This window comes from Ovis aries, chromosome 4 (genome assembly GCF_016772045.2).
Source record: "Ovis aries strain OAR_USU_Benz2616 breed Rambouillet chromosome 4, ARS-UI_Ramb_v3.0, whole genome shotgun sequence".
In the NCBI taxonomy this organism is placed as follows: Eukaryota; Metazoa; Chordata; class Mammalia; order Artiodactyla; family Bovidae; genus Ovis; species Ovis aries.
Window position 1 is genome coordinate 108,780,546 of NC_056057.1, and position 25,786 is coordinate 108,806,331.

The 25,786-nt window shown below is 48.7% G+C and overlaps 1 protein-coding gene across 2 annotated transcripts in view; it reads left to right on the forward strand.

The window, feature by feature from the left end:
- The window catches only part of ARHGEF5 (Rho guanine nucleotide exchange factor 5), a 30,006-nt gene extending 4,510 nt beyond the window's left edge, over window positions 1-25,496 (forward strand). Inside the window, exons 2-16 of one of the 2 annotated variants that reach the window (XM_042248968.1) lie at window positions 2,917-3,322; window positions 5,576-6,043; window positions 6,602-6,659; window positions 7,086-7,150; window positions 7,351-7,604; window positions 14,531-14,691; window positions 15,336-15,488; window positions 15,787-15,916; window positions 16,146-16,220; window positions 16,624-16,713; window positions 18,041-18,198; window positions 19,020-19,181; window positions 20,631-20,701; window positions 23,758-23,862; window positions 24,792-25,496. In XM_042248968.1, the coding sequence (XP_042104902.1) occupies window positions 2,929-3,322; window positions 5,576-6,043; window positions 6,602-6,659; window positions 7,086-7,150; window positions 7,351-7,604; window positions 14,531-14,691; window positions 15,336-15,488; window positions 15,787-15,916; window positions 16,146-16,220; window positions 16,624-16,713; window positions 18,041-18,198; window positions 19,020-19,181; window positions 20,631-20,701; window positions 23,758-23,862; window positions 24,792-24,949 (2,502 nt within the window). In that variant the 5' untranslated portion in view covers window positions 2,917-2,928 and the 3' untranslated portion in view covers window positions 24,950-25,496. Of the gene's footprint in view, window positions 1-2,916; window positions 6,044-6,601; window positions 6,660-7,085; window positions 7,151-7,350; window positions 7,605-14,530; window positions 14,692-15,335; window positions 15,489-15,786; window positions 15,917-16,145; window positions 16,221-16,623; window positions 16,714-18,040; window positions 18,199-19,019; window positions 19,182-20,630; window positions 20,702-23,757; window positions 23,863-24,791 lie in introns of both variants that reach the window. The other variant, XM_027968904.2, reaches the window with a different exon arrangement.
- The last annotated feature ends 290 nt before the right edge of the window (window positions 25,497-25,786 follow it).

Here is a 25,786-nt window from a genome sequence, read left to right on the forward strand (position 1 = left end):
GAAGACAGAGGCCAGATTGTGGAGGGCATGCTCCCCACGTATATTTGGGTTTCACCCCAATAGTTAGAGATTACTGAAGAAATTTACCAGAAGTGGGGCCTTTAATCACTCAGGCACTAAGGAGAGAATGCCTCGGAAAAAGGGCAAGAGAAGCCGTGTGGAGGCCAGCGGCCAGCTGCAGTGACCTGGGTGCGAGAGGGCACCCACATGGACCAGACTCTAGCAGTGGAGATGGAGAAAAGTGCACAGACTTGAGTGAGATTTCAGAGAAAGGATCCAGAGGAGTTAATGCTCGATTAAATATGGGGAATGTTGGCCAGGAGGGAAACAAGAATTTTATTCTATCATGGAAAAATATTTACTGAGTGCTTAGTATGGGCCACGTATTATGTCCTGTTGTTCAGTTGCTAAGTCGTGTCTGACTCTTTGCAACCTCATCATGGACTGCAGCTTGCCAGGCCTCCCTGTCCCTTGATATCTCCTGGAGTTTGCTCAAGTTCATGTCCATTGAGTTGGTGATGCCATCCAACCATCTCATTCTCTGCTGGCCTACTCTCCTTTTGCCTTCAATCTTTCCCAGCATCCAGGTCTTTCCCAGTGAGTCGGCTGTCCTAGGTATTGGCAATTGAGCAAAACAGATATTGTTCTTGATCTTCTGAAGCTCATTGTTTGAGATTGATGATAAACTAAAATACACACATAACTACATAATTATAATTGCATAAGTGCTACAAAGGAGAAATAAAGTGAGCTCAGTACTCTTGCCTGGAAAGTCCCATGGACGGAGGAGCCTGGTAGTCTCCATGGGGTCGCTGAGGGTCGGACACAACTGAGCGACTTCACTTTCACTTTTCACTTTCATGCATTGGAGAAGGAAATGGCAACCTACTCCAGTGTTCTTGCCTGGAGAATCCAAGGGACAGGGGAGCCTGGTGGGCTGCCGTCTATGGGGTCGCACAGAGTCAGACATGACTGAAGTGGCTTAGCAGCAGCAGCAGCAGCAGCAGCAACTAGATGATAAGTGCTACAAACAGGAGCAAAGTAACCCAGTTAGAGGGTTCAGTCAGTCAGTCAGTTCAGCCACTCAGTTGTGTCTGACTCTTTGTGACCCCATGGATTGCAGCACGCCAGGCTTCCCTGTCCATCACCAAACCCGGAGCTTACTCAAACTCATGTCCATTGAGTCATTGATGCCATCCAACCATCTCATCCTCTGTCGTCCCCTTCTCCTTCCGCCTTCAGTCTTTCCATCAGGGTCTTTTCCAATGAGTCAGTTCTAATGAGTCAGTTAGAGGGTTGAGGAAAACTCAAGAGGAAAAAATGTAGTCTCACAAATAACAGAAAAGGGTATGTGTAATGTCAAATTGGTGTCCACTGCAGTGTCAAATGTCAAATGCTGGCAAGAACCACCGAAAATAAGCATCCACAGAGTCTTGTTTAGAGTTAGCAAGTTGAAGATTGTAGGGGAGGTGAGCAAAGTGGTGCTGTTAAAGTTTGGTTGGAGGTAGGGGAGATGCAAGGATATGAGGAGAGTAGGTATGAAGAACTCCAAGTACATCTTGGGAAGAGAAAGAGACACAAACATGCTTAAAGGCTGGTGGGATGGTTCTAACAGAAGGTGAAGGTGCTAGAGAATGAGCTAGCCACTGCATCAGATCCTGAGAAGGCAGCTATGGACGATGGCACTTAGAGATGAAGGTGCTCTGGCATAGTCAGAGGGGGAAGATGGACAGAGTGAAGTGTGGGTTGCTCTGAACTGCAAGAAACGGAAGCAATTCCTCTCTATTGGTTTGTAAATTCTTTGCAAAGTAGCAAAGAGAGGTGGGAAGATCAAAATATGACCAGTGATGAGATGAGTTCATGCTAGAGAGAAGGGGAGAGTAAGATGGTGAGGGGTCCCCAGTTTGATGGACCTCATTGAAGTGGGTACCCTTTGTATCACTCTCGTTCTCGTCTAATCTCATCTGGTTCTCATCTAAGTCTAGTTTACTAAAGCTGTTCTATAATTGAAACACAATTTTTTTGTTGTTGTTTTTAATTAGTCATAGGCTTTGCTAGACACTCTGGAAAATAAGGTGAGTGAAATTCAGACCCTCTATAAAGGAGATTGGGCTTCCCTGGTAGCTCAGAGGTTAAAGCGTCTACCTGGAATGTGAGAGACCCAGGTTCAATCCCTGGGTTGGGAAGATCCCCTGGAGAAGGAAATGGCAACCTACTGCGGTTCTCTTGCCTGGAGAATCCCATGGAGGGAGGAGCCTGGTAGGCTACAGTCCATGGGGTCACAGAGTTGGAGGTGACTGAGCGACTTCACTTTCACTTTCATAAAGGAGATTATACGGTGCTGTGGTATCTCAGACACCGGCCATAATGGCCAGAACTGTTTAAATCCCATCAGCAGTTTAGAAGGAGGATTCCCCTCCAGACACTGCTCCTCTGGGCTGTAAGATCTAGGGCATGTCACTCACAGTGTTTGGGAGTTATACGGGCCTGAGTCACTCTTGGTGTCCAGAGAGTCGACGGGGAGACACCATGACGTCATACCATCTAGAGCTTAATGACCACTGGGGAATGCTGGGAGCTCTCTGACAGCGGTCTGGTGCCCTAACGTAATTGTTTTCACCTGTCTCCGTCACAAGCCTGCAGGCTCCATGAGGACATGGTCTTTGTTTGCCTCCTTTGCTACTGAATGCCCCACCCTTGAAAGGGTGACTTGGCAAATATTTATAAAATGAACAAATCAATGATAAATTTTATAGAAGCCATGGCTTACTTTGTGAAGGACTTTTTGTCTCAAAGAAAGACTGCAAATGGAACCAAAGGAATGCCCCATGCTTGTTCTTTATGGTCTGTCCCTCTGGATGAATAACAAATAAAGCGGAAGAGGGGGTGGAAACTTGGTCTCTTATTCCTCTTTAGGATTCAGCGCTGATGGAGGCGGAGGAGCCCCAGCACGGAGCCTCAACTCCCATCCCTGCCGGAGCGGAATTCCCTGTTATCCGGGCAGCTCCCATGAGGAGCAGCCAGACCCCTGCCTTGGAGCCTGCAGCCGAAGAGGGCAAGGACCCAGGGTGTCAGTGGGCTGAAGGCTGCACGCTCTTGAAGACCCAGCAGAGACACGTGAGGGATGCGAATGACCATGCAGCTGAGAGCATGACCTCTCTCCACAACGAAGCCTCTCCAGAGGTGGAGACTGACCAGGAAACCCTGACGGCTAAGGCCTGTAACGATACCCCCTCATGCCAGGAGGCCGGGCCCTGGAGCCTGGCAGACAGACAGGCAAGGACGCCAGCTTCCCTGGAGCTCCTGGCCTGCCCTGACCAAGGTGACTGTCTGGACACGGCCTCGTTATCCAGGGACCTGGGCAGCAGTGTGGAGGTAGACTTTAAACCAGAACTCACGTCTTTGATATTGGAAACGGGACAAGCAGAAGGGAAGGAGGAAACATCCTCCGACACCTATGCCCAGACCAGACGCGGGCCTTCTTGTGATGACAATCACCCGGCTGAGACCAGCCGGCCCCTGGAGGACTCGGAGTGTGGACCTGCCAGGCAGGAAAGTCCAGGCCTCGTGTGTCTCCAGGGAACTGAGGGGCTGGAGGAAGGGGGACCTCAGGGAGAGGCTGCTGGCTCTGCTGGGCTTTCCGGGGCTCCAGAGCAGATAGGAGAGCAGGTTAAAGGTGCAGAGGAAGAAGAGAGAGAGAAACAGCAGCAGATTCAAAATGACATGGTACTCGCAGGTCAAGGAGAAAGAGAGGGGTGGTGCCGTGGGGAGGAGTTGGGGAATCTGAGTTATGGGGAGTGGGACTGGAGGGCTTGGAGCCACGGGGATCCAGGCAAAGGGGAGCAGAAGGGGAGGGAGTTAACAGGGCCAGAGGAGAATGAGGTGGGTGCTCAGAATGGGGAGAATCGAAGCTCAGCAAGTAAGTCAGAGGAGGGAAGTGGAAAGCCGGAAGATCCGGGTGCACAGCGGGAAGCCAAGGCTGCAGAGGGGCAGGAGGAGGAAGTGGGGTCACCGGAGGAGGAACCAGGGCGCGGGGAGGGGGACACACCGGGGGGAGGAGGAGAAGAGAGCTGCATAGGACAAGGAGAGCCTGAGGGTCCCACTGCGCTGGCTCTGGTAGCCCCTGAGGTCTCTCCTCCCTGTGGCCTGTCTCTAGAGGCCTCTTCTCCCCCGACCAGGATCCTGGGGACTCAAACAGAGCCTGGAGCCAAGGTTCCATCCCCCGTAGCTCCAAGTCCTGCCCCAGAACCCACAGGATGCTTCCACCAGCCCTTTTCTTTACCTGGTTCCTGTCCTGCCGAGGAGTCCCCAGACCCAGAAACTGCTCATCGCCACCAACAAGAGGGCTCTGAGTTGGGGCAGGAGACCACATGTGGTGGGGGGAGGGAGGTAGTCTCTGTCTACAGTCTCTCCGCGACCCCTCCAAGGAGCCCAGAGGCAGCTACACCCAGTCCTCCTGAAGGGCCCCCTGGCACGGCTGCCACACCGCCGGCCCGTTCCCTGGCTGCCACTCCCAGGAGGGAGCCTCCTGTCCTTGCCAGTTCTCCAGAAACCTCCAGAGCCTCTCGCCTGACCGACAGTCCATCTCCCTGTGGGGCTCCTAAGACCCCCCCAGCAGCCCGCTACGGCTTCCCCTTGGCGGGCTGGGCTAGCCCCCCAGGGTCCCTGGGCAGCCCCACCGGAGTGGTCCAGCCCATGAGGAGCAACTCCTTCCCCGGGTCTCACGGGACAGAGCCAGCCCCGCACCTGGTGGGAATATCCCTGTCCTCCTCCCACTCAGAGTTACCCCAGAGACCTCCCAAACCTGTCATCTATGGCTCTGTGCTCCCAAGAAGGGGCAGGAGAACTGTAAGGGACTGTGCCATCATTCCCGAAGCCTCAAGTTCACCACCCGCTCCGGGGCAGGATTTTGGAGAACCGGCTTCAAATCCAGCCACGGCCGGCAGCCCCCCCGACAGTCAGCCGTGGGGCCCCACGAAGCACTGGGCCTTTGCCCCCGGGTCTCCTGCCTGCAGCTCCTCCCCAGCCCCTGGCACCCCCATAGACCTGACGATCCATGAACCTCCACCCCTGCCTCCCCCGGAGAGGAGGCACGTCCAGCCCTCCACGGTGGAGCGAGACGGCCATCCCCCTACGGTGGTCCCCATGCTAAAGCGGTACAGCCATCCTCCACCACTCACCCTGGGTCCGGGGCCCCACGGCCCTCCCAGGGCCCCCCCAGCCCACATTCTCAACCCTGTGGTGGCAAGGGAGCACCGACCGCTGCCCTCCACGCCGGACGTGCCACTCCACACTCAGCACTCTGTCTCTCCCAGGCAGAGATACAACAAGCCATTACCCCCCACCCCCCACGCCCCTCAGGCCCACCACCCCCTTGTCTTGTCGAGCATCTCAAGGATCTACAAGCCTCTCCCTCCTGTCCCTATCCTGGATCCTCCTACTGAACCGCCCCCTCTGCCCCCAAAGTCCAAGGGGAGGGGCAGGAGCTCACAGGGAGGACTCGTGAACTCAGGGGATCAAGGCAGGCCAAGGCCTGATTGTCAAGAGTGGACCGTCTCCACCCCGCCTTCTGCAGGACGGGTCTCCTGGCCTCCAGCCACATGCCGGTCAACCCACCCTTTGGCTTCCGTCGGCAGGTGTAAGAGTGATGCCCCCCCGGGCCTCGCTTTCAGTAACATGACGGCCCTTCTACACCCATCTTCCCCAACCACCCCATGGACTCCAGAGGTCCAGCGACCCACCTCTGAACCCGGGCTCTCAGAAGAGTCTGAAGCCCCTGCCAGAGGGTCTTGGAGAAGAACAGCCCCCCAGGAAGGAAGCAATGGCCTGAGGAAGTCAGAGGTAGGCCCAGCGAGGCAGCCAGAGAAATCGGGCCACAGCCTCCTGGAGAAGGCATCGAGCTGGCCCCATCGACGGGAGCCGAGAAGGCCAGCGGAGGATGGCAGTGAGGCGGTGGTGGTCCCCGGTGAGGGGTCGAGTAAGCACAAGGACTGGCACCGGCAGGGCCTGCGAAGACCCTCCATCCTCCCCGAGAGCCCTGTAGGTGAGTGCAGAGCCTGGACCACGGTGACCTCGCCTCAGAGCAGACTCTGTCCCGCTCTCCCCTCCTCATCCATCTTCCGTCCTCCAGGCTCCTGCTGGTCCCCCTGCTGGCTTCCCTCACCCACGTACCCAGCCCCAAGCAGAGGAAAGTCCTCTAGAACGTCTCTGAGCTCATGGCGAGGCTCTTTCTTCTCCCCTTCCTTCTCTCTCGCTCTATTGCGGTGTGTACTTTTATAGTGCATCTCTGTTTTCCAGCGTTGTTCTGGAACCTTCCCCCCCACAACCCCCCACCGCCGCTGCATACCTTCATTACCAACACTTGCTCGATGCCCTTCCGCTAGCAGAGAAGGCATCTTCTGCTTGTCCGGTTCACACTCTGCCGCAATGGGTGGGGATAGATCTCAAATGCTTTTGACTTGGGCTCTTCCCTTTCTCACAGATGCCCAGTTGAACCTTGAACCCACCCCCCATGGCTACAACTCCCACTCTAGGTCTTAGGTTCCTTGACTCTGTCTGAACAGCCCCTCGCAATCTCACTTTACCCGTTTTCTATTTTCAGACACAAGAGGTCCCGCCATGGAAGGATCCCCTGGCCTGTTGGACGCCATTGTTTTCCGGTGAGTCACCCTTTCTCCCAGTGGGCACAGTTTTCTCTCTTTCCTAGGATACTGAGATTTTTATTAGCTGACAAAGGTGCTGAGACCGTGTCTTTTCCAGGCGTAGGGAGGGGAAGGGACTGACACCAGGATTCCAGGATAGGGAGATCTTTCGTCTACCCGGTTCTTGCAGCTGAATCCCAATCTCCCATCCATCTAGACCCTTGGGCCGTGAACTAAACCCTGCTGTAAAATTTCAACCTGACATCCATAAGAGTGTCGAACTGTGCAAAAGTGCGTCAGGCTACAGCTTGCCTCTCCAGAGGCTCTGGCTGTGATATTCTGGCACGTGTCCCAGTGGTCAGAGATTATCTTATTTATAGTCACTTGGGGCTTCTCCGTGTCTGATGGTCAGCAAACACCATGGAGCCCTTCTTTATCCCACAGGGAGAAAAAGCCAAAGGAGGTGATGGGAAACTTTTCAAGACGGTGCTCCAAGCTCATCAACTCCTGTGAGTACCTTAAAACAGGCCTGTGGACCCCCGTGAGTGTTCTGCTTGAGCCGGAGAGGGGTTCATGGTCATCAGCGGTGGGACTTGGCCATCTGTAGGAAGAAATGCCAGGAGACCACGGGGCTTGATGACCTATCTCGGAGCCTCAACTCCCCATCTCCCTAACTCCCTCCCTCTCCTGCACCTCTTCACCCCTGTAGCCCCGCTGCTTTACCAGGAGTACAGTGATGTGTTTCTGAACAAGGAGATTCAGAGCCAGCAGCGGTTGGACAGCCTGACGGAGGCACCGGGGCCCATCTCGCTCCAGCAGCCCCGAAAGGCCCTGGTCTCCTCGGAGTCCTACCTGCATCGCCTCTCCATGGCCTCCAGCGGCTCGCTGTGGCAGGAGATCCCCGTGGTGCGCAACAGCACCGTGCTGCTCTCCATGACCCATGAAGACCAGAAGCTCCAGGAGGTACCACCAGGCGGGGTGGGGCAGGGGCTGCGGAAGGGAAAGCAGGGTCTCCTCTGTTCACGCCCGTGTCTCCTACTCAGCACCCCCACCACCACCACGAGCGGGCTGTCCCTACCACACTCACCACCACGACACTGGGTCACCCCCAGCTTTCTGGGCTCAAGTTGCTCTGTGAACATCACCACTCTCCCTCCTATCTACCTCCTTCTCGCTCCATCAACCATTTACTGCTCCATGCTATTGGTCTGAGCTCATACAAAGTGACCGTGCCCCTGAATTTGATGGGAGGAGTATACACTCAATCTCATTAGTCTAGCTTCAGGCTAGACTTAAATTTCCCTCTTCAACCAAAGGGTCAGCCTACACCGAAGTTTTCCTCTTCAACCAAGACGCATGCAGGGGCTTTTTGGTATTCCCTTGGTGAGTGGCCCTTGCAGCTGTTCTGTGGTTCATGGGTCTCAAAGAGGCTTTTGAATGACCATCAGGCTCTGCTTGGTCCTTCCTTCCAACAGCAAGACTACAGTAAAGGCTGTTGGTCTCATGTTAAGTTACTATCATTAATATATTTTACATGGAGCACTTATCTTAAAAATCAATCTAAAGTATGGGTTAAATCTTTCTTCCTGGAAAGACGATATGGCACATTGGAAAAGCATTATGGAACAATGTTTAAGCATTAGGTTCTGGCTTAAATGACCTGGACCCACTTTAATATTTGCCAGCTATTTAACTTAGGCCGAAATATTGAGCTGGCCAAAAAGTTCATTCAGGATTGTCCATAAGATGTTATAGAAAAGTCCAAATAAACTTTTTGGCTAGCCCAATACTTGATCTTTCCAAGCTTCTGTTTCATTTGTAAAAACTTGGTTGCAAAGAATTCCTGGGAGAATCAGAAAAAGATAGATTCTATTTACAGCATTTATAGCAGTATAATTTACAACGGCCAAGACAGGGAAGCAACCTATAAGTCCATTAACAAATGAAGGGCTAAAGAAGATGTGGTGTGTATACAAACAGACTCACAGACATAGAAAATAAATTTATAGTTACCAAGAAAGAGTATGAATTAGGAGCTTCGGTTTGGTAGATGCACACTACTATATATAAAATTATAAACAAGGACTAACTGTGTATCGGGGACTATATTCAATATTTTGTAATAACCTATAATGGAAAAGAATCTGTAAAAGGATATTTAGGTGTGTATGCATATGTATGTATCAGTCAGTTCAGTTCAGTCGCTCAGTCGTGTCCAGCTCTTTGCAACCCCATGGACTGCGGCACACCAGGCCTCCCTGTCCGTCATCAACTCCTGGAGTTCACTCAAACTCACGTCCATTGAGTCGGTGATGCCATCCAACCATCTCATCCTCTGTCGTCCCCTTCTCCTCCTGCCCCCAATCCCTCCCAGCATCAGGGTCTTTTCAAATGAGTCAGCTCTTTGCATGAGGTGGCCAAAGTACTGGAGTTTCAGCTTCACCACCAGTCCTTCCAATGAACACCCAGGACTGATCTCCTTTAGGATGGACTGGTTGGATCTCCTTGCAGTCCAAGGGACTCTCAAGAGTCTTCTCCAACACCACAGTTCAAAAGTATCAATATTTCAGTGCTCAGCTTTCTTTATAGTCCAACTCTCACATCCATACATGACTACTGGAAAAACCATAGCCTTGACTAGATGGACCTTTGTTGGCAAAGTAATGTCTCTACTTTATAATATGCTGTCTAGGTTGGTCATAACTTTCCTTCCAAGGAATAAGCGTCTTTTAATTTCATGGCTGCAGTCACAATCTGCAGTGATTTTGGAGACCAGGAAAATAAAGTCAGCTGCTGTTTCCACTGTTTCCCCATCTATTTGCCATGAAGTGATGGGACCCGATGCCATGATCTTAGTTTTCTCAATGTTGAGCTTTAAGCCAACATTTTCACTCTCCTCTTTCACTTTCATCAAGAGGCTCTTTAGCTCCTCTTCACTTTCTGCCATAAGGGTGGTGTCATCTGCATATGTGAGGTTATTGATATTTCTCCCGGCAATCTTGATTCCAGCTTGTGCTTCTTCCAGTCCAGCATTTCTCATGATGTACTCTGCATAGAAGTTAAATAAGCAGGGTGACAATATACAGCCTTGACGTACTCCTTTTCCTATTTGGAACCAGTCTGTTGTTCCATGTCCAGTTCTAACTGCTGCTTCCTGACCTGCATACAGATTTCTCAAGAGGCAGGTCAGGTGGTCTGGTATTCCCATCTCTTTCTGAATTTTCCACAATTTATTGTGATCCACACAGTCAAAGGCTTTGGCATAGTCAATAAAGCAGAAATATGTATGTATATATGTACGTATTTTGCATGTGTATATATGTGTGTGTAACTGAATTCTGTACTCTGCTGTACACTTGAAACATTGTAAATCAACTATACTTCAATTGAAAAATAATTTTTAAAAAGTTCCTAGTGCATAGTAATCAGTCAAAAAATGTCACTTTTTAAAATTGAAGTATAGATGATTTACAGTATATTAGTGGTTCAGTATTTTTATAGGTTATTTTTTATTTAAAGTTATTAGAAAGTAATGGCTATATTTCCTTGCGCTATATAATATATTCTGTTGCTTATTTATTTTATACATAATAGTATTTACCTCTTAATCTCAAACCCTTATCTTGCTCTTCTCCTCTTCCTTATCCCCACTGGTGATCCTAGTCGTTCTCATATATGTGAGTCTGTTTCTCTTTTATTATATACACTTGTTTCTTTTATTTTTAGGGTCCACATACAGTAGTCTATAGAACATAGACTATTTGTTTTTCTCTTTCTAACTTATTCCACTAAGCATCATACTCTCTAGGTCCATCCATGTAGTTGGAAATGGCATGATTTCATTATTTTTATGGCCAAGTCATATTCCATTGTGCGTGTGTATGTGTGTGTATGTGTGTGTGTGTGTGTGTGCGTGTATTTGTATGTATGTGTACTACAGCTTCTTTATCCATTCATCTGTTGATAGACAACTATCAGCAACTTAGGTTGCTTCGATATCTTGGCTCTTGTAAATAGAGCTGGTATGAACATTGGGGTACATTAATCTTTTTGAATTAGTGTTTTCATTTTCTTTGATATGTACCCAGGAATGGAATTCTCGAATCATGTGTTAGTTCTATTTTTTGTTTTTGAGATACTACCATAATGTTTTCCATAGTGACTGCCCCTATTTACAGTCTCACCAACACTGTGCTAGGATCCTCTTTTCTTCAAATTTTTGCCAATAATTATCATTTGTAGACCTTTAGATGATGGCCATTTGACAGGTGTGAGGTGATTTCTTACAATTTTGGTTGCCATTTCTCTGATGATTAGCAGTGTTAAGCATTTCTTCATGTGCCTGTTGGCTATCTGTATATTTTCTTTGGAGAAATGTCTGTTCAGGTCATCTGTCTATTTTTTAATCGGGTTGTTTGCTTTTCTGTATTGATTTTTATGAGCTGTTTATATACTTTGGGTGTTAAGCCATTATCAATCACATACTTTGCAATAGGTTGTCTTTTTGTTTGTCAGTGGTTTCCTTTGCTATGCAAAAGCTTTTAGGTTTAATTAGGCCTCGTTTGTTTATCTTTGCTTTTATTTATTTTGCCTTAGGTGACAGATCCAAAAACATGTTGCTACAATTTATGTCCAAAAGTGTTCTGCCTATGTTTTTAAGGCATTTTATGGTTTCTGGTCTTACATTTAAGTCTTTAATTCATTTTGAGTTGGTATATAATGTAATCCCTATCAAGAGACCCATGACATTTTTCACAGAACTAAAACAAATAACCCTGAAATTTATGTGGAACCACAGAAGACCCCAAATTGCAAAGGAATTTTGAGGAAAAAAGAATAAGCTAGAGGTGTCATGCTCCTTGATTTCAGACTATACTGCAAAGTTTCAGTAATCAGTATTATGCTGGCACTAAATCAGATACATTAATCAGTGTAGCAGAGTAGAGAGCCCAGAAATGCGTGCATCCACTTATGGCCTATTTGTTGTTGTTGTTCAGTTGCTCAGTTGTGTTGGACTCTTTATGACCCCATGGACTGCAGCACACCAGGCTTCCCTGTCCTTCACTATCTCCCTGAGTTTGCTCAAACTCATGTCCATTGAGTCGGTGATGCCATCCAACCATCTCATCCTGTTTTCCCCTTCTCCTCCTGCCCTCAGTCTTTCCCAGCATCAGGGTCTTTTCCAATGAGTTGGCTCTTCGCATCAGGTAGCCAAAGTATTGGATCTTCAGCTTCAGTGTCAGTCCTTCCAATGAATACTCAGGACTGTTTCCCTTTAGGATTGACTGGTTTGATCTTCTTGCTGTCTAAGGGACTCTCAAGTGTTCTCCAACACCACAGTTCAAAAGCATCTATTCCTCAGTGCCCAACCTTCTTTATGGTCCAGCTCTCACATCCATACATGACTGTTGGAGAAACCATACCTTTGACTAGATGGACCTTTGTCAGCAAAGTGACGTCTCTGCTGCTGTCTACCTTTGTCATAGCTTTTGTCCCGAGGAGCAAGCACCTTTGAATTTCATGGCTGCAGTCATCATCTGCAGTCATTTTGGAGCCCAAGAAAATAAAGTCTGTCACTGTTTTCCTTTATTTTATGGTCTATTAATTTATGACAAAGGAGGCAAGTCTATGTAATGGAGTTAAAGACATAAGTGGTGTCTTCATAAGTGGTGCTAAGAAAACTGTACTGCTCCATGTAAAAGAATGAGGTTGGAACATTTCCTGACACTATATACCAAATATTTACTATTTAGTTTCAAGTCAAACTGAGCTGAGTTTGAATCCTATATTTACCATTTACTAGCAGTGTAACCTTAAGTTATATAACTTGACTAAATCTGTTTCCTCATCTAAAAATCAAGGATGATAATGACCACTTTTCAGAGTTGCTGTGTGTTTTAAATGAAACTACTCTCATATAACTTTGAGCATGGTGTCTGGTACATTGTTATTGTTTAGTCACCAAGTTGTATCCAACTCTTTGCAAGTCCATGGACTGTAGCCTGCCAGGCGCCTCTGTCCATGGGGTTTCCCAGGGAAGAGTACTGGAATGTTCCTTTTCCAGAGGACTGTCCCAACACAGGGATTGAAACCCGCATCTCCTGCATTGGCAGGTGGGTTCTTAACCTGGGAGACACCAGGGAAGCCCGCCTGGTGCATAGTTTGATACATGTTAGTACCATACTCTTCCTCCTTTTCAGAAGTGGGAAGGAGTAAAATTCTGGCTGTAAGGACTTATGATAGCAGTGCTTTTACCAAGCTAAATAGGTAAAAAATTTTAGGTTTTTTGAAGCTCAGACCTGAGCACCTTGTGCTGACCTCAACTTTTAAAGCATGTGGGAGATATTTAGAAAATCACTAGTCTGCGCATATTTATGGACCAGTGAGTGGGCAGGTGATATGAACCCTATAGCTCTTTCACCAACACCGGAATTTAAGGAAGTTTGCCAGCATTCCTGGGCCAGCGCTGGTCTCATGGTTCTGAGAAGAAAAGCCTCTGTGCTTATCCACATATATTCCTTTCCTGAATTAGCACTTCTGGGAAAAGGGGCTTTCACCGACTGCATTTCTTTTGACTGTCACAACATTTTTTTGTGTGAGAAGGGGGGTCACTGTATCAGCACAGACAAGAAACCTGGGGTTCAGAGAGGTTAAATGAGCCACCCGAAGTCATGTAATGAGTGGATATTTGAGCCAGGATGCAGGTGAAGTGCTGTGTGTGAGTGGCCTCCAGCCATGTCATTAGTTATCCACGTCATCTCCCAGGTGTGTGCGTGCCCTTTCTCTTTTCTGTCCGTGCATCTGTCTTGAAGCTGCATGCTTGGGTGATGAACTTGACCAGCCCAGCTAGAGAACAGGGCTGTGAGTCATTGTGCTTCCTGCTGGAACTTCCCAACAATTGGGCTGTTTCCATTAAACCACAATTGCACCATCTAAACCTCAAATATCCTGCTTCCTTCCATGGTTCCTCAAACCCCAAATTACCTTCATCGCCTAAATCTATTCCTCTTCCAGAGATCTCTATCTAGTTCATTTAGGAACTTTATCACTCACCCAGTTGAAGTGTGTTAGTCTCTCAGTCGTGTCCTACTCTTGGCAACGCCGTGGACTGTAGCCCGCCAGGCTCCTCTGTCCATGGGACTTCCCAGACAAGAATACTGGAGTGGGTAGCCCTTTCCTTCTCCAGGGGATCTTCCTCAGCCAGGGCTCAAACCCAGGTCTCCTACATTGAAGAGAGATTCTTTACCCTCTGAGCCCCCAGGGAAACTCAAAAACAGGCATTAGCTGTGACTCTTCTTGTTCTTTCAGCCTCTATTTCTAGCAGATAACCAAGCGCTTTCAAATCTCCCTCCTGTATCATTATGAAATTGGCGTATATCTCTCACCATCCTCATGGCTCTTTAGGCCTTCTTCTCTCCTCTGGAATTACTATCACGGTTTCCTCGTGTGTCTTTCTTGCCCCTTCTGATCTTTTCTCCATGGTGTGCTCAGATATATCTTTATATAAAACAAATTAGACCAAGTTATCCCCCTACATAAAGGCTCTTTTCATTTCCCCATTGTCATGTCTTACCTCGTTTAGACAATCCTCAGACCTCCTCGCTGTTTGCCTCTCCAGCGTCCTCTCCTTTGATACCCTTGCTTTCAGTGATACTCAGTGTATCTGAGTTTCCTTAAAGCCTCATTTTCTCTTCCACCTGAGAGTCTGCACATGTCTTTCACTCAGCTTCAAATGTTCTGTCTCCTGAGATCGGGTTGGATTCTGGTATTGACTATGAACTCTAATAGGATGTGTCCCGCTCTATCCCTAAAATATTACACAGTGGCTAACATGCACCAGGGATTCAATAAATGTTTCTAATTAGTCTTCCTCCTCCCTAACCTCTTAGGCCAAATTTGAGCTGATTGTGTCAGAGGCTTCCTACCTGCGCAGTTTGCATATAGCTGTGGATCATTTCCAACATTCAGAGCAGCTCCGGGCCACCCTTTCCAACCAGGATCACCAATGGCTCTTCTCTCGTTTGCAGGATGTGCGTGACGTCAGCACCATGTGAGCGTCCCCTTCTCCCAGAGACCACTCACTCAGCCTCATGCTCTTAGCCTGTAAACCTCTCGTTGGGTTTTTCCACTTTCAGAGCCCTCTCATTGCTCCCTGCATGATTCCCAGAGGCTGTAGGGATAAGGAGAGCAAGGAGAGGAGGAGTGCAGGTGGATGGGAACATTAATGGATAAATGAATACGAAATGCTTCCTGGATGGAGGTTTTGGATGTCCTGGGGGCGTGCACAGCATTGGAGGTGAGGCGCCTGCATATTCAGTCATGTCCAACTCTGTGCGATCCCATGGATTGTAGCCCACCAGGCTCCTCCATGCATGGGATTTCCCAGGCAAGAATGCTGGAGTGGGTAACCATTCCCTTCTCCAGGAGATGAGGTGGGAAACAGCTGATGATCAGAAAACCAGAACAAGATAAAAAGAAGGACAAGACATGGACTATGAGAACCGGAGACTTAGATCAGGGGCAGAGTAGCGGCAGAGAGAACCCTGGTGCGTGACAAGGACTCTAGAGCTAACAGTCAGTAGACGTTATTGACTAATGGAGAGAAGAAGTTCCAACCTCAAGCTACAGGAGGGGTCAGCCGACTCCTCACTTGAGACCCACAGGTCTCACGAGACGTGTTTCAACTCTGTGCAGGTTCCTTTCTGACCTGGAAGAGAACTTTGAAAACAACATCTTCACCTTCCAAGTGTGTGATGTGGTCCTGAACCATGCCCCCAACTTCCGCCGGGTCTACCTGCCTTACGTCACCAACCAGACCTACCAGGAACGCACCTTCCAAAGCCTGCTGTGAGCCCTGATCTCCCATTTGGTCCCCACGTGGGCCCTGCAGTGGCCCCCAGTAGCCAGCCCAGCTTCCCCCCACCACCCGCTCCGAGAGCACACGCTCTCGTGCCTGCCCTGCGGTTGCCACCCCCGCCCGACTTCCAGGATACCCTCAGCCATCCCCCTTGGGGCTCCTCTGCATTGGGTCCCCACTGGTCTTTCTCTACCTGCAGACGTCCCAATGAGCCCCTACACCCCGCACCTTCACTGCGTCCCCCATATGCCCTGTGCCCCTCCTCACCCGAGGCTCCCTACCCTGCAGGAACAGCAACAGCAGTTTCCGAGAGGTCCTGGAGAAGCTGGAGAGCGCCCCCATCTGCCAGCGCCTTTCCCTCAAGTCCTTCCTGATTCTGCCTTTCCAGCGCATCACCCGTCTCAAGCTCCTGCTCCAGGTACTGCAAATGCCCCCCTCAGCCCGCTCCCCTGAACCAAAACGCCGGTCCCTCCTTGTGCCACGCTCCCACGCCCGCTGGACAGTGAGCCGTCTCCCCACAGCCCCCACCCTCCTTTCCCAGAAAGGTTGGCTGCTACAGCTTGGTTCCTGACCGTCTCCATTGACCTCTTCCTCCTCTTTGCCCATCCCTCTCTCCACCTGCCTCCTGCCTACGCCTTGTTCTGTAGAACATTCTGAAGAGAACACAGCCTGGCTCCGCAGAGGAAGCAGAGGCCACGAAAGCGCACCACGCCCTGGAGGAGGTAGGCGGCCACCATCCCTGCTCGGACCCCCTGATTGTCCTTCACAGAGAAGTCTGCCCCTGCTCCAGCCCGTGACATCAGGAGGCATAGGTCCTGGCCAATGCGATCGCTCAGCTGCCTCACTGCACCCACCAAACCTCCAAGCATTTCGTGCCTGCCAGCTGCAAGGACCCTCCATACCAAGGGACGATCCCCAGATTACATCTTCCTTTGACGCAGCCAGGAATGTTCTAGCAGGTCTCTACAAAGTAGACCATCATCCTTGTGCTGTCTTTGCTCGGTTCCAGGCCAGCAGAATGATGAGAGCTATCACAGCCAGTTTCCAGATTTCTTGCAAGGGACTTCAAGCCAAAGCCTCTTAACATGGTTCTCTTCCTCTCTCCTTGCCCTGCTGAATACACAGCTGATCCGAGACTGCAATAACAACGTCCAGAGGATGCGACGGACGGAGGAGCTGATCTACCTGAGCCAGAAGATTGAGTTTGAGTGCAAAGTAAGTTCGTCCCTCAGGTCCCCATGTGTCACCTTCTAACACAGAACCAGTCTCGCTCACAGTACCCCAGCCTCTAAGCTCCTTGCTGTACACCTTCTCTTCTGCTCTATTTCTGGAATACCCACATGCCTACTTCTTCCTTTTTATATGTATAATTTATTGATTTTTAATTGAAGGATAATTGCTTTACAATATTGTGCTGGTTTCTGCCAAACATCAGCAAGAATCATGCCATAGGTATACATATGTTTCCTCCCTCTTCATTCTCCCTCCCCATCCCACTCTTCTAGGTTTTTACGGAGCCCTGGTTTGAGTTCCCTGAGTCACACAGCAAACTTCAATCTCCGTGATATATTGTTAAGGGGAAAAGGGAAGATGCAGCTGTATACGTATTGCAGTCTCTTACTTTTGGTGAAAAAGTAGGATAAAAATCTATATGTATTTGCTTGTGTATTCATAAAGAAACTCTGGAAAGATACCTAAGAAATAAAGAACAGTGGTTACCTGACAGGGAGAGAGTACCTTTGAGACCTGGGCAGATGAGAGAGAACTTATCAATGTATACCTTTATAAAGATATACTTTCGGTAGTTGAATTATTCAATATTTTATCAAGTCTCCATCTAGTCTAACCAAGGCAATATAAAATTGAATCCAGATATAGGGCTAAAATCTGGTGTCCAAATCCAGATTTAAAATCGACATTCCACGTTCAAATTTCGATTCAGATACTATCCTTACCTCCCCAGAGGAGAGGGAAAATCCCTCGTCCACATGTTCATCAGTGTCCAGCACCCTTAACTTTATTCAAACTCCAGGCAGACCCCACTGAGATCTCTGTATTCTCATCCACATCTGTTTCTGACTGCTCCTCTCATGTCTCAGGTTATAATCAAAGAAAGAACAGACGTCAGAAGCACCCTGAACCTTTAACTTCTACAAGACACATCATATACTGGTCTCAGCTCTGGGGCATTGTCCACCCGTCCCAGTCAGATTCTCCCATCTCTTCTTCAGTTCTAGCTTCTACAGCTGAGCGATCTCATGGAGTCACTCTCCTGGGTTGAACCTTAGGGTATCTTCCATTTGCGTGCGCTGGGGACATGGGAGCCACCCAGCAGTAGTCAGGAGACAGCGGTAGTCAGATGTTTCAGAGAGAAGCAGAGTTTAAGTGGATGGGGTGTGAGCAAGAAGGAAGATGTGAAGGGATCACTGTCGGTGGTGGGACTTCAGAGGAAGAGGCCAGATGAGGAGGGCTGGCCTGGGAGAAAGCCTCACGCATGTCCTGTGTGTGACGCCACCTTCTTTCTCTTCCCGGCTCCATATAGATATTCCCGCTCATTTCACAGTCACGCTGGCTGGTGAAGAGTGGGGAGCTGACAGCCCTGGAGTTCAGTGTCTCCCAGGCTCTGCGGAGGAAGCTGACCACTCGCCCAGTGCACCTGCACCTCTTCAACGACTGTCTGTTGCTGTCTCGGCCCCGAGAGTCAGTGACTGGGATGGGAGGCCGGAACATGAGGGGGAAGTGGGATGAGGCGAGAGGGAAGGACTAAAGGGGACAGAGAAGGGTCCTGGTCCTATAGAGGAACCTTCTCAACGGCTTCCCCCATGGAGTCCACGTCATGACTTAGAGAAGAGGAAAAAAGATCCAAAGCCAAAGAGGGGAATCCCACTGAATTACATCCTGAGATCACCCGGCAGGACCTCGACCATGTTATATAGACAGGACAAAATGCAGCATATTAGCCTATGTCACTTTTTTGAATAAGTCTATGTTGTCTCTGGGCTTCCCTGGCGGCTCGTATGGTAAAGAATCTGCCTGCAATGCAGGAGACCTGGGTTCGATCCCTGGGTCGGTAAGATTCCCTGGAGAAGGAAAAGGCAACCCACTCCAATATTCTTGCCTGGAGAATCCTCATGGACAGGGGAGCCTGGTGGGCTACAGTCCATAGGGTCACAAAGAGTCAGACACAACTGAGCAACTAACACACGTTCTGGGCTGGGCTCAGCCTACTAGCTTAGCGATACTGAGCCAGTTCCAGATCCTAACTCCTTGGTCCTTAGAAACTTTATATTGGTTCTGTTTCTGCAACTTGTTATAGTGGTGAGCATCCATTGCCCTGGCTACGTGGTTTGCCAAGCCATTGACAGGTCCCTTCCAGGGGCATACTGACACCATCTTACCATGAGAAGATGAGTATTTACAGGCTGAACATGCTAAGGACAGGGATTTTGAATTGTAAAGATAAGCGGGTGGATGAAGTCCGAGCACCCCAGCATCAGGCTGAAAAGCCTTGTGTTTTGCAGGGGTAGCCGATTCCTGGTATTCGACCATGCTCCCTTCTCTGCCGTCCGTGGGGAAAAGTGTGAAATGAAGCTGCATGGAGCTCACAAAAACCTCTTCCGACTCTTCCTGCGGCACAACGCCCAGGGCTCCCAGGCCGAGTTCCTCCTCCGCACAGAGACCCAGTGAGATGGGGCTGCTCAGGGGAGCTGTGGGGAGGGAGGGAAGACAGCCGGGCAAGGAAGAGGGACCAGGGCAGAAAACATGTCCAGGGAGCATCCACAGACCAGCCTAAACCCAGACTCCTAGAGCGGATAGATGACTTTGAGAAGCCTGGGGGTGGGAGAAGGTGTAAAGTCGCTGTTACCATCAAGGCTTAGCATCTGTTATGCTAAGAAGGACAAAGTGCATAATTGGTTTACTGACATCCATGACTGAATGTGTATGAGCCAGCAATTCCTCAGTGCTCAAGGCTGGAGGGCATATGCGTGAATAAGCCATGAATTAGATAAGCACTGGGTGCCTTTAGCTTTCTTTGCTCCCATCTTCCCACCCAGTCCTCTACTGAACAGAAATCCATAGTGTTGAGAACTATGATTGGCTCATCTCTTTAATAATAATAATATTAATAAAATATATTCACACATGCATACAGTATAAAGAGCATTCAAAATAATGTCTAAAAGTCTGGTACTCAGTACCTACCATAATGAACAGTTGCAGCTATTACAGCTGTTACAGAAGATATAAGAAACCTCCTCTCTGAAAAGTTTGACCTGACGCCTAATGGTCTGAGCGTCCTCACGTTGTAGACGCTTAACGATTTTGTCCCATTGGAAGACCCTTCAGGGTAGGATCAGTAATGCCTGCCCTCACTTAAAGGACAGAGGGGCTGTACAGGTGCAAAATATCACCAAAGTCAGGTCATCGGATACAGACTCACGTTCTTTGTCTAGTGCTTTGGGTAGCGTCTTCCTGGAACAGTGATAGTGTCAGCTCTCAGTTACTCCAGCATGGTTGGAGGCAGAGGCTCAGATAATACAGAAACCTTCAGATAATTACAGAATTCAGCTCGGATCATACTGGGTTGGCCAAAAAGTTCATTTGGAGTTTTCTATAACATCGTACGGAAAAACCCAAACAATCTTTTTGGCCAACCCAGTATTACATGACAAAAAAAAAAAAGGTAGGTGCAGCTACCTGACCCAGTTATGATTACAGAATAATTTTGTCTCTGAGATCTTTGATTGAAGGAAGGTGGGCAGAGTGTCAAAAAGTATGCAGAGTGATGGAGGGAATCTCAGCTGAGCTGAACATTTCACTCAGTAGACTTCCCCAAATGGAAAGTCTACATATGCACGATTGATAGTTGACTTTAGGCCTCTACTTGAAAGACACAAGATGTCCTTAAGAGGGTAAGCTTGGAAAGAGAAAGAGAAATGGGGACAAGACACATGAAAATGTAATTCATGATCCGGTCAAATTTCCATCCAAGCGGAGCCCCACTGATTTTTGTCCTAGATATTGCTGAACTAGACAAGTCTTTCCCATGGTCCCTCCGCTTCCCCATCACCTGCCCCTATCCTGTACCCCCAGAGCTGCTGCTGAAGCATGACCTTGCTTTGTTTTCTCAGAAGTGAAAAGCTTCGCTGGATCTCAGCCTTGGCTATGCCGAGGGAGGAGTTGGACCTTCTGGAGTGTTACGGTGGGTTAAAGTCCAAGAGAGAGGGAGAGGTGGTCAGAAGTCTGCTTTGGATGCAGTTTAGGAGGCCGGGTGGTAACAAGATGCATCTGCTTAAAACTGCTCGTGACCGTGGCAGTGCCCCACCCAACCCCCCATACACTCCTCGTCTTGGGCAGTAGTTCGCTTGTTTTGAATATTCATCCCTTTAAGTCTATCCTGCTACTTGTTTGCCTAAATTTCACTGACTTGAAGGTCTTGGGGAAATAGGGGGAGAAAGTCCATGTGGAGTGGGGTTTGGGGGGTACAGCAGTATAGTAGATATGTCCTGAGCACCCCTCCCCTATACAGGCTGACCTGAGGCCCCGCCTCTACCCTCGGCTTCCAGGCACCCGCAGGTACCGCAGACACCCACATTAGGAAGTGTCGTCCTCCGGCAAGGACTCTCTAATTCACATCCAGAGAGGAACTGAACTCAAAGGAACACTGAGCTATTAGTGACTCAAAAGAACAAACAAATCCAGGGCACTTTGGAAAAGGATGTAGGAGAACTAGCATATAAATGGGGCTCTGTTCAGGGTGCGACCCATCTGCTGCACTTCACTCTCTCAGAAGAGAAAGAAAGCAAGACAGTTCTTGCTCCATCACTGTAATCTTGTGAATGGGAAATACGGACAAGCTAAGTACAGGTAACAGCTCAGTTCAGTTCAGTTCAGTTGCTCAGTTGTGTCCGACTCTTTGCAACCCCATGAATCGCAGCACGCCAGGCCTCCCTGTCCATCACCAACTCCCGGAGTTCACTTAGACTCACGTCCATCAAGTCAGTGATGCCATCCAGCCATCTCATCCTCTGTCGTTCCCTTCTCCTCCTGCCCCCAATCCCTCCCAGCATCAGAGTCTTTTCCAATGAGTCAACTCTTCTCATGAGGTGGCCAAAGTACTGGAGTTTCAGCTTTAGCATCATTCCTTCCAAAGAAATCCCAAGGCTGATCTCCTTCAGAATGGACTGGTTGCATCTCCTTGCAGTCCAAGGGACTCTCAAGAGCCTTCTCCAACACCACAGTTCAAAAGCATCAATTCTTTGGCGTGCAGTCCAACTCTTATACCCATACATGACCACAGGAAAACCCATGACTAGATTGACCTTAGTCGGCAAAGTAATGTCTCTGCTTTTGAATATGATATCTAGGTTGGTCAGAACTTTCCTTCCAAGGAGCAAGCGCCTTTTAATTTCATGGCTGCAGTCACCATCTGCAGTGATTTTGGAGCCCAAAAACATGAAGTCTCTCACTGTTATTATTTCCCCATCTATTTCCCATGAAGTGATGGGACCAGATGCCATGATCTTCGTTTTCTGAATGTTGAGCTTTAAGGCAACTTTTTCACTCTCCACTTTTACTTTCATCAAGAGGCGTTTTAGTTCCTCTTCACTTTCTGCCATAAGGGTGGTGTCATCTGCATATCTGAGGTTATTGATATTTCTCCCGGCAATCTTGATTCCAGGCTGTGTTTCTTCCAGTCCAGCGTTTCTTATGATGTACTCTGCATAGAAGTTAAATTAGCAGGGTGACAATATACAGCCTTGACGTACTCCTTTTCCTATTTAGAACCAGTCTGTTGTTCCATGTCCAGTTCTAACTGTTGCTTCCTGACCTGTATACAGATTTCTCAAGAGGCAGGTCAGGTGGTCTGGTATTCCCATCTCTTTCAGAATTTTCCACAGTTTATTGTGATCCACACAGTCAAAGGCTTTGGCATAGTCAGGAAAGCAGAAATAGATGTTTTTCTGGAACTCTCTTGCTTTTTCCATGATCCAGCAGATGTTGGCAATTTGATCTCTGGTTCCTCCACCTTTTCTAAAACCAGCTTGAACATCAGGAAGTTCACGGTTCATGTATTGGAGAATTTTGAGCATTACTTTACTAGCATGTGAGATGAGTGTGATTGTGTGGTAGTTTGAACATTCTTTGGCATTGCCTTTCTTTGGGATCGGAATGAAAACTGACCTTTTCCAGTCCTGTGGCCACTGCTGAGTTTTCCAAATTTGCTGGCATATTGAGTGCAGCCCTTTCACAGCATCATCTTTCAGGATTTGAAATAGCTCAACTGGAATTCCATCACCTCCACTAGCTTAGTTCATAGTGACGCTTTCTAAGGCCCACTTGACTTCACATTCCAGGATGTGGCTCTAGATGAGTGATCACACCATCGTGATTATCTTGGTCGTGAAGATTTTTTTGTACAGTTCTTCTGTGTATTCTTGCCATCTCTTCTTAATATCTTCTGCTTCTGTTAGGTCCAGACCATTTCTGTAACAGTACATGGTCTGTTTATTCTCTAAGAGAACCAGTGCTGTGTGGTGAAATATAAAGAGCCATAAACCCATGTAAGATAGAAGACTGTGGATCAGGCATACTCTGTGGCTTCTTAATTTTGAACTTAAAAACTTTGGAAATTTCCCCTGTATCACAAAACCACAGAAAATCCAGAATGTCCTTGAGTCATCTTGATCAGCTGAGTCATTTATAGAAAAGGAAACTGAAACGAAAGGGCATTCAGTGCTTAGATTATACCAGGAAGCCCACTGGATAAGTCTCACTTAGTCCCACAACATATACCATGGAGAAGAATGAAAAATGAGTCTCAGAGTTTACAATGGAGTTGGAGAGGCAGAACACAAGCTTGGAACAATTAGGTAAAAGATAAGTGGCTTGTCGTAGACAGTTTTAAAGGAGTTCAGAATCCACTGCGGATGAAAGACACAGGGAAGATTTCAGTGCTTAGCAGAATCTCAATTCTTTGCAACAGTGGTCACTAAAAGGCAGTCACAACCTGTTTCTCAACTCATCTTCACTAGAGAGAATCTTTGAGTCATTTCAGTGATGATATTTCTGTCTCCTAATCAACCATCTTGTTCCCTGGGAGAAGATGGAGACTTTTCCAATTGTCTCTCTGTGTGTAACTTTCAACAGTTTGAACTCTCTCTCCTCCCAGTCCTCTCAAGCTACCACTCCTGCAAGTCCTCCTTCATGCTCTAGCTCCTGCCTTTCCTTACCCCTCTCACGCTCTTCTCTTCCAAGACTCCCCACAAGTGCAGTGCCTTCGAGCCTACAAACCCCGAGAGAATGACGAGTTGGCACTCGAGAAGGCGGACGTGGTGATGGTGACCCAGCAGAGCAGCGATGGTAAGAGAGGGATCCACAGGGGCAGGCTGGGTATGGAAGGTGGGATGGTGGGGGCGGAGGGCCTCATTTCCCAGGGCTGCTCTAACAAAGCGCCACAAGTTGGGTGGCTTAAATAGGTAGAAATGTATCCTCTCGTGGTTCTGGAGGCCAGAAGCCCAGAGTCAAGTGCTGGGCTGGCCATGCTTCCTCTGAAGACTCTAGGAAAAGGTCTTTCCTCGCTTCTTCCAGATTTGGTGGCCCCAGCTGGCTTGGCTTTTGGCAGTATCACTCCAAGCTCTGTTTCTTCCTTCTGCGTGTGTCTAGGTGTCCAAATTTCCCTCTCTTAATAAAGACACCAATTATATTGGGCTTCCCAGGTGGCTCAGTGGTAAAGAATCCACCTGCCAATGCAGGAGACCTGGGTTCGATCCCTGGGTCGGGAAGATCCCCTGGAGAAGGAAATGGCAGCCCACTCCAGTATTCTTGCCTGGAGAATCCTCACGGACAGAGGAGCCTCGTGGGCTACAGTCCATGAGGTCACAAAAGAGTCGGACACAGCTAGCAACTAAACAACAACAACCAATTATACTGAGTGAATGGCACACTCTGCTCAGGTATGACGTCATCTTAACCTCGCTAACAATACCTGCAACAACTCTACTCCCAATAAGACCACATTCTGAGGCTCTTGAGCTTAGCACTTCATCATATAGTTTGGGGGAATACAGCTCACCCATAAGAGTGGAGAAGGCTCAGAAGTGGGCAGCTACAGACTGTATCAGACCTAGAGCAGCCAGGGTGAGTACATGGGGAGGCTGAATTCCCCATGCTGGGGACTCTCCAGTTCCCATAGCTTTTAATTCACAAGTGCGTCCAGGAAGGAGGTCCGGGGGAAATTATTGTGAGTCTTTGCCAGGTAATTCTTCTTCCCATTCACCCTGTGCCCATAGGCTGGCTGGAAGGCGTGAGACTGTCCGATGGGGAGCAAGGCTGGTTCCCTCTACAACAAGTGGAGTTCATCTCTAACCCAGAGGTCCGTGCACGGAACCTGAAGGAAGCCCACCGAGTCAAGACTGCCAAGCTGCAGCTGGTGGAGCAGCAGGCCTAGCCGTTTCCTGGGAGGAAACCCCCGAGCTTAAGGATGAGATGTTCCTGGACAGGGCTGGCCCGGAACGCGGTGGTGGAAGCCTTCTGTGCATCAGGAACTAGGCCTTCTGAAGCCCAAGGACAACACCCAGCTGCCATGAGCTAGTCCCAGGCCTCCTTTTTTTGTGTGCTTTGTATTTGGTGTGGGGATTTTGAGGGACTTTACACTGGACTCTGAGAACCTTTTCTCATAGAAAAAGGGATCCATGGGGCCTAAGCCAAGGAACTTCACTTCTCCTGCCCTGCAGCTAAACGCTTTCAGAGTACAGATTCAGAGCTGACCAGAGTTTCCATCACGGCCGTGTATTAAACAGAATCTGGAGGGAGATTTTGAGGAGGATGGACAAATCAGATGGGAGGATTAACCCGGTGACCTTTTAAGGTATCTTCCAACCCTGGAGATATCCCGTAATTACTGGGCAAGGGCAGTGCCTGGGTCTCTGGGGTCTGTCGGTGGCTATGTGAGGTGATACACCCTCACTCTAATAAAGCTGGCACTTCTCCAAGTATTTTCTCCCCAGACTCCTGAGCACTGAGCGAGGTTCAGAACATGGGATCCCACGGTTCAGATGTCATGAAAGACCACGATGCTGACTGGGTTACAGCAGTGGCCAAATCTTTCTTTGACTGTGGAGCGTTTGGGCAGTTTTTCTGCTTGTTATGGCCTCAGAGTTTGTATCAGGAAGTAGAATGAGTTGATGGGTGATGAAAACTCCAAACCTTTTTTTAACTGAACCCACAGGTTAAGGTCTAAGCTAGTTTAGGTGGATTTGGAACTGTTACTCAGACCCTTCATGGA